Source organism: Myotis nattereri, assembly GCF_964212035.1.
Source record: "Myotis nattereri genome assembly, chromosome: 15".
NCBI classification, from domain to species: Eukaryota; Metazoa; Chordata; class Mammalia; order Chiroptera; family Vespertilionidae; genus Myotis; species Myotis nattereri.
The window spans coordinates 49,210,091-49,218,570 of record NC_138090.1 but is presented as its reverse complement, the minus strand read 5'-3'; the positions used below and the strand labels follow the sequence as shown (position 1 = coordinate 49,218,570).

General features: G+C 54.2%; 1 protein-coding gene across 1 annotated transcript; it reads right to left on the bottom strand.

Annotated features, from left to right (window-relative positions):
* Positions 1 to 622: 622 nt before the first annotated feature.
* Positions 623 to 4,466, bottom strand: LIN7B (lin-7 homolog B, crumbs cell polarity complex component). Its single transcript, XM_081108414.1, has 6 exons — positions 4,383 to 4,466; positions 3,884 to 4,002; positions 3,557 to 3,628; positions 2,268 to 2,477; positions 1,075 to 1,238; positions 623 to 731 (listed from the first exon to the last, which is right to left on the bottom strand). Exons 1-6 carry the CDS (start codon positions 4,417 to 4,419, stop codon positions 716 to 718), a joined length of 618 nt encoding a protein of 205 aa, XP_080964540.1. The 5' UTR covers positions 4,420 to 4,466; the 3' UTR covers positions 623 to 715.
* Positions 4,467 to 8,480: the final 4,014 nt, after the last annotated feature.

The following is an 8,480-nucleotide window of genomic DNA, read 5'->3' as shown; positions in this document are numbered from 1 at the left end:
CGAGTCGCGACCCCGGCCGGATCCCGGCGGGCGTGCCCTCGCGCCGCACGAGACGGGAGGGGTGGGCGGGCGGCGAGGCGGGCGTGCAGGTTGTGTCTGAAGGTGGGGGCGACTCCCGGAGACGCGTTTGGGTGGCAGGGTGGGGTGAACGCCGGGGCGGCCCGTGCACACCTTACTCTGCAATCCCTGCGCCCGCCGCGCCCGCCTCGGGTGCTGCACGCGGCACCCCCACCCCGCCTCCCACGCCGGGCTCCCCCGGCGGACAAGGTTAATGGTTCGCTCCGCCCCGCCCACACGCAGGACACCCACTGGCTCCCCGCGGCGTGTCAGCACTCGTGGGTCGGACCAGCTACCGACGGGGTTCGGCCTTCGCCCGCAGACTCTCTGAAGGGTAGTGGGGGGCGGGCGTTGTCTTCAGGTCTGAGCTCGCAGTCTGGGTCCCAGCCTCCACCCTTGGACGTGGCCCTTAGGAAGCTGCCCAGCTGCCCCCTTCAGACCTGGGGGGGAATGCTGTACCCCGGCTTCTTCAGGGCCTGGTCTCAACATCAGCTTCTTTCCCTCCCGCACCCCTCAGGGGAGACTCTCCAGCCCCGGGATGCAGGACAGACACACAGACACTCAGTGAGGGACAAAGATCTTTAAACACGGAGCCGGTGACAATAAATACTGTACAGGGGGAGGGACAGCGGGAGGGTCCGGGTCTGTGGTTCCAGCCTCAGGACTCCAAGGACCTGCGAGGAGGGTGAAGAGAAGGGAGCCAGGCTCAGGGTAAGGAGCCCAGGGAGGGGATGGGCAAGAGCCAGGGCTGGGGTTCCAGAACCCAGAACCCAGGGAAGTGGGTGGAGGAATCCCAGGGAGGGAGGGTAGGTCCAGATCTTGGAATGGGTGTCAGCCAAGAGTCCCCCGGGGTTTTAGCCAGAATGGCGTGGGGCGAGAGTCCGAGTCAGGGTCAGAATCCCAGGAGAGGACCCATGGCCGGGGGGGGGGGTGGCAACCAAGGGTCTAGGAACCATTGGGAGCCTGGGGATGAGGGAGGCCGTGGAGACCCCCGGGGAATGGTGGCAAAGGGCTCACGAGTAGCTCTGGTGCTGCTGGCGCCGGCGGGCAGAGCGCATCTTCTCAAAGCGGGCCTCCATCTCCTCCAGCACGCGGGGTGTGTAACGCACCACCAGCTTCACCGAGCCCTGGGCCGCCTTCAGCAGCTCCACCGCCTTCTCATGCTGCTCACCCTCCACGCTCTGCAGGAAAGCGCACAGACAGCTGGGCCGGGGGCCCACCCCTCTCACCCACCCCCCACCCCGGAAACAGGTCCAACTGTCAGTGACCTGCGACCAGCCCTGAGGTGCCAAAACCTCATCCCCTCATGGGAGAGTCAGTAACTCTTGGCTCGGTGTCCTCCCCCCAAATTGTCCAGGTTCCTCATGTCAGGGACAAGCCCCATATGCCCTCAGTCACCGAGCCTGACCTCCAGGACCATCGTTATCCCCTCCCTCCCCACAGGCCTGCCAACCGGCCCCATGCCTCCTGCCCTGACTCCCTCTTCTCTCTCCCCACCACCCTGGCCACAGCCGGGGCTTGGTCCCCTCCCTGACCTTCGGGCCTCCAGTCTCCCCCCTCAGCCCATTCCCCACAGAGTCCCCAAGGAGTCTTTCTACTCCTCCAAGCTGAGCCTCCCCTCCCCTACCCACAGCCCTCCCATGGCTCCCAGAACCCTTGAGAAAAAGTCCCAGCTTTCTAGGCTGGCACTCAGGCCCAACAAGCCTGGCCCCAACCACCCATCTAGTTATGCCCCCATCTACTCGAAAAGCTAGCGATTTTAATTACCTGCATGCCCCGCCCTCCATCCGAACCAAGCTCTTTCTCTTTATCTCACAGGAACGTCAGTCACGGTCCCTACCTACCACAACCTCAGCCAGTAACACCTTCTCTACCTTATTCGCCTGGAGAACTCCTACTCATCCTTCAAACCCCAACTCAAATGTTCCTTCCTCTGCAAAAACTCCTTTCATCCGCCCTGGTCTGGAGCTACATCACAGTGCTTTGTGCTTCCTCATGATTATCTCCCTGATTGGGGCTCTTTCACTCAGGGTCTATCTCCCTCATCAGAGAGGGCGTTCTTGAAGGTAAGAGCTGAAGCCAGTTTTTCTCAGGGTCTGCAGCAGTGCCTGCACGTGGCTGGATGTAGGGGCAGTAGTCAGTGTGTGTTGAAGAAATGTCAAAAACAAGGACAGACTTTGACCCGAGCGCTGCCCCAGCCTCCTACTCACCACACCGTTCACCGACAGCAGCTGGTCCCCACGCTTGAGGCCTCCGTGGCGGTCAGCCACACCCCCAGGAATGACACGGGAGATATAGATGGGCGAGTTCTGCTCCTTGCCCCCCATGATGTTGAAGCCCAGGCCCTCCTCCGTCTTGGGCAGCTCCACTACCCTGGGATGTGCGTGCCCCTCGCTGGCGGTGAAGGCAGCAACGGTGGCCTGGGAGAGAGGAAGCATGGGGAGGTGAGGGCCTCTCCATCGCGGACATGTGGACGAGGGTGGAGGATCTGGGCCGGGAGAGCTACTGAGGCCAGAGAGCTTTTCCCAAGCACGAGGTGCCGGCCACCGTTCAAAAGACGATTTCGTCATGACGGCATGTCCCTTTCGGCTCACTTTGATGGTTCAGACATGTCAAAGAGAAAGTCTCCATTTGGTGCGAATGTGTCTTGAAGACTCAGCACTTGCCAATCTCACTTTTTAACAGAGAAAAACAAGGCCTGGAAGAAGCTGAGAGCCTCCGGGAAGCAGCAAGAACAGCATCTAACTATAATGTAATCAGATTTCAGTGTTTCCTGACATTTCCTTGTTTTCACTGGATCGGTGTTTAAGGTTATCTTCTAGTCGGGCATTTGGTACCAGTTTCAATGTGTAGTAGATAAGGATGCCTTTCATGACATTTAAGTTTAAAATGAGAGATTACTGCCCTAACCGGTTTGGCACAGTGGATAGAGCATCGGCCTGAGGACTGAAGGGTCCCGGGTTCGATTCCAGTCAAGGGCCTGTACCTTGGTTGGGGGCACGTCCCCAGTAGGGGGTGTGCAGGAGGCAGCTGATGGATGTTTCTCTCTCATATCGATGTTTCTAAATCTCTATCCCTCTCCCTTCCTCTCTGTAAAAAATCAATAAAATGCCGAAACCGGTTTGGCTCAGTGGGTAGAGCGTCGGCCTGAGGACTGAAAGGTCCCAGGTTCGATTCCGGTCAAGGGCATGTACCTGGGTTGCGGGCACATCCCCAGTGGGAGATGTGCAGGAGGCAGTTGATCGATGTTTCTCTCTCATCGATGTTTCTAACTCTCTATCTCTCTCCCTTTCTCTCTGTAAAAAATCAATAAAATATATTTAAAAAAAATCAATAAAATACATTTAAAAAATAAATAAAATGAGAGATTACTTAAATTCGAAATAAGTAATAGTAAGGGTGGTACAGAGACTTGGCAAAAATCATGAAGGCGAAGCCAGGAATGAGTGGCATTAGGAAGGTCCGTGGATGCTGTGAGTGAGGGGTGGAGGGCGCCTACCTTGGCCGTGGCGTGGGCCCGGATCTCGGCGCTGCCGGTGATGTCCAGCGTGTCGTAGAGCTGCTCGTACACCTGTGGGGACGCAGCAACATCAGGGGCCTGCCAGCTCCCTCCTCTCAACCCAGGAGTCCAGGCCTGGCCCGTCCCACCCACCCCACACCTGGAGCGGGAGGAAACTACAACTCCCAAGGAACCCCGGAGCTGACGCACGGGCACCCCGAGGCGGGCCGCCCCGGGCGCTGCTGGGAGGCGTAGTCCCCGGCCTCGGGGCGACCAGGAAGAGCACTGGCAGCCGCCTCCTCGTGCCCGGCGCCGCGCGGCGCTCACCTCGCGGATGGCTGAGCAGAAGCGGCTCTGCAGGACGCGCTGGAGGGCCTGCAGCTTCTGCGGGGGCAGCTCCCCGCTGCGCTGAAGCCGCTCGAGGAGCTCCACCGCGCGGGACACGTCTGCGGGGCGGGGGCGGGCGCGTGCACAGAGTCAGAGACACCAACGCGCAGAGAAGTCCCGAGAGATGATGCGGCCAGAGACCGAGCAAGGGCCAGCGCGGACAGACCCGGGAAGGGCCGCTGGGTCCCGATCGCACGCCCACGGGGTCGCCAGTGGCAAGGGCGCCCTTCGTCCCCGGGGCCCCCATGCACACCCAGGCAGGGGTGCAGTGGGCGCCCCTCCCCGCCCGCTCGCCCACGGACCCTCCCACACCCACTAACCGCGGGACTCAGACGCCCCGCCCCGCCCACCCCCGCCCGGCCCTTGCCGGGGAGGGGCGGGGGCGGGGGTCCCGGACGCGGGCCAGGGCCGGGTGGGCAGGGCCCCCTGGCGCGCTTACCCCGCTCCAGCCCCAGCGGCTCCACCAGCGCAGCCATGTCGGCGCCGCTGCGGCGAGCCGCCCGCCCGCCCGGTCGCCAGTGGGGAGGGCGGGGCTTCACGAGACCACGCCCCCGGCGACGGGCGCCCCCTGCGGAGGCGCGGTACTGCCTGCGCTTCTCTCCCTGCGCCGCGGGCGGCCGCCGCACCTGCTCCCGCCCCCGTCTGCCTGTCCTATTGCAGCCTCTGTCTGCACCGCCTTACATCTGTCTGTCCTGCCCGCCACACCTGTGTGTCCCCTCGCTATCCCTTTTTCCCATGAAGTGGACAAACGTATATGAAACATCTGGGCCCAAGATGATGGTGAGCAGGCCACACAAATCCACTGCCTTCACAGAGCTTAGGCTATGATGAAGGGAGAGGTAGACACCCAACATGACTGTGATCAGAACTGGGAGTGGGGACGGGATGATCTAAGAGGGACATTAACAGAGTCCTTGGAGCCCTAGCCGGTTTGGATAGAGCTCAGGGGATAGAGCATCGGCCTGTGGACTGAAGGGTCCCCGGTTCGATTCTGCTCAGGGGCACATGCCCAGGTTGTGGGCTCCATCCCCAGCAGGGGGCGTGCAGAAGGCAGCCAAGTCAATGATTCTCTCATCATTGATGTTTCTATCTCTCTCCTCCTCTCCCTTCCTCTCTGAAATCAATAAAAATATTTAAAAAAAAAAAGAGAGAATCCTTGGAGGTAAAGAGGAGGGATGTGGGTCACTTTCCCGGCAGAAAAAGCCCACGCAATAACTGCAGTGTATGATGGTTTATGATGGTGAGGATGTGGGCAGGGTAGTTTATGCATAGACTTGTGTGTTGGCACATGCATGCTGAGGATTTTGAACTTACAATAACTCTGAAGAATAAAATGTGGGATTCAGTTGTGTATTTGAAGATCAGTGTGGCCACCGTGTGGCGACTGGATTGGATGGGAGCAAGAGTGGAGGCAGGGGGGCAGTCAAGCTTTCCGAGTATCCCCTGATGGCATAGAGCAGTGGTCAGCAAGCTCATTAGTCCACAGAGCCAAATAGCAACAGTACCACGACTGAAATTTCCTTTGAGAGCCAAATTTTTTAAACTGAAACTATATAGGTAGGTACATTGTTATTAACTTAATTAGGCTACTCCTAAGGCTTAGGAAGAGCCACACTCAAGGGGCCAAAGAGCTGCATGTGGCTCACGAGCCGCAGTTTGCCGACCACTGGCATAGAGGATGGGGGGCCGATTTGGAAATGTCTTGGTGAGTCACTGTATTTGAGGACAGGAAGATGGAGGAGGGGTATAAAGGTGTTTGTGGGGCCTTTTGCTCTGATAGTCTATGTTGGAGGAGGTTTATTGGACATTCTGAATTTGAGGAGTCTTGTGCGGTACCCAAAGCCTGCAAACATTTTTGAGAATTTGGACAAAGGTGGTAAATAAAACCGGATGAGTGGACAGGAATGCTGAGGCAAAGCTATAGAATGAAGAGGACCTAGGATTGAGTCCCCCAAACTTCTAACATTTAAAGTAAGGAAGAGGGCTTCTCTTCAGCCTGGGCCCTGGTTGGGGCTCAAGCAGGAGGCAATCAATCGATGTGTTTCTCTTACATCGCTATTTCTCTCTGTCCTTCCTTCTCTCTATAAATCAATGGAAAAAGCCCTAGCCAGTTTGGCTCAGTGGATAGAGCGTCGGCCTGCAGACTGAAGGGTGCCTGGTTTGATTCCAGTCAGGTCAAGGTTTCAGGCTCCTCCCTGGTTTGGTCAGGGTGCGTGCAGGAGGCAACCAATCAATGTGTTTCTTTCACATCGATATTTCTCTCTGTCTTTCCTTTTCTATCTTCCACTCTCTCTAAAAATCAATGGAAAAATATCCTTGGGTGAGGAATAACATTTTAAAAATAATAATAAAGTAAGGAAGAGGAAAAGAAATGGCCAGAAAAGGAGGAAAATCAGGTGAGACACCATGAGAAGAGTTTTTAAAGAGGGTGGACAGTTGTATCAGATGCTCTAGACTAGGGGCCAAAGGAATGTAGGAAAGATTGAAGTGTGGCTGTACCTCACCACTGGCTGGGTGGGGGTATGGAGTCCAGAAAGGGCTTTTGCAAAGCCAGCGGAGGTTTGCAAGTTTGTCTGCACGTCTCTCCTTCATATTATTGCTTTTCCTATTTTAACAAAAAGTAATCTACTTGAATCTAAAAATAAAATCAAGTTACCAAAGAACCTATACACGTATATGAATAGCCCATGGACACAGACAATAGTAAGGTGAAGGTCTGGGGTGGGTGGAGGCTGGGTGGAGTGGAGAATTGGGGAGAAAATAGGGGACATCTGTTAATACTGTCAACAATAAAAAATACACTTAAAAAATAAATACAGAAGAGCTAATAATACAAAGCACCAGACAGTCTTCTCTCCACTGCAAGAGGCAACAATATTTTTAAAAATATATTTTTATTGACTTTTTACAAAGGGAAGGGAGGAGGATAGTTAGAAACATCGATGAGAAAAACATTGCTCAGCTGCCTCCTGCACGCTCTCCACTGGGGATCAAGCCCGCAACCAAGGTACATGCCCTCGACCGGAATCAAACCCAGGACCCTTCCATCCAGGGCCTGACACTCTATCCACTGAGCCAAACCGGTCAGGGCAAGAGGCAACAATTTAATAGAGGTTTAATATGCTAGTTGCTTCTGTATCTAAGTACCTTGCTATTTCTCAATTTCAGTTGTTAGTAATATATTACATATTGATTTTCTGCCTTTACAACCTTTCCCCTCTCTTCCCATGGTAGTTTTATGGTACCAGTTTTCAGATCAGTCAATAAAGTGCTTGCATTATGTCTGTAAGTACTTATTGTTTACTGCAGAGCCCAAGTAATGTTCTTTGATTACATTTTCTTTCTTGAACAGATTGTGGATTTTTTGTTTTGTTAATCTTCACCCAAAGATATTTTTCCCATTGATATTTTTGACAGTGGGAAAGGGAGATATATAAACACTGATATGAGAGAAACATCGATTGGTTGCCTCCTGCAAGTGTCTTGACCAGGGCCAGGGATCGAGTCTGCAACCAAGGTATGTGCCCTTGACCAGGATCAAACCCGGGACCCTTCAGTCTGTGGGCTGACAGACTGAACAGCTTGCACAAAGCATTAGGGGGCAATCAATGTTGGTGAGACTTGAGGCAGTCTGATCCCCAAGAAAAGGAAAGCACACAGGTGAAATTTCATATTTTCCTGGCTTTTTCCTTGACATTTGCCAGTGTATGTGAGGGACTAGATTTAGAAAGTGACAGTTCTCTACTAGGCTGAGTTTACAGAGGTTGGACCAGACAGCTGGCGTGAGGGTAAAATTTCCATGTGGGGTATTAGCTCCCCAAACTACATACAACCTTCTGTTGAGGCATCTGCCAACTCATAACCTGCTCATTGTCATTCCAAGACCCAAGGTGTTCATCAGAAAGTAATAATGGAGGGCCCTAGCCAGTTTGGCTTAGTGGACAGAGCATTGGCCCGCAGACTGAAGGGTCCCAGGTTTTATTCCGGTCAAGGGCATGTGCCTCAGCTGCAGGCTTCATCCATAGCCCTGGTTGGGGCGTGTGTGAGAGGTAACCAGTTGATGCGTCTAACATCAATGTTTGTCTCTCCCCCTCCCTCTCTCTAAAAATCAATGGAAAAATATCCTGAAGTGAGGATTAACAACAAAGTAATAACAGAGGTTAAGGAGCTGAGGTTGAGGAGCTAAGCAGAGATCCCTTTTTTATTTATTTCCTGTTTTTATGTATTTCATCCAGTCTTTATAACTGATCTGTGCCACATCAGTCCAAAATGGGCTATTCTTCATAGCCAGTTCCCACAGTCTAGTCGCAACCCATGGGACATCTATGAAAATATACTAATTAGAGGTATTTCGTTCTCTTTTATTCCCAAAGTTGTCTCTCCTGGGACCAGTTTTTCTTTTTATCTTGTGGCGTCTTGCTGCAGGATTTTAAAGAAGACCAAAGCAGTTAGAATCAGTCTGATGTAGCTGACAGGCTGCCTGCCTCTGGGCTAACAGGCCAAGTTTGTCTGTAGGCTGAAAAACCTACAGAACACA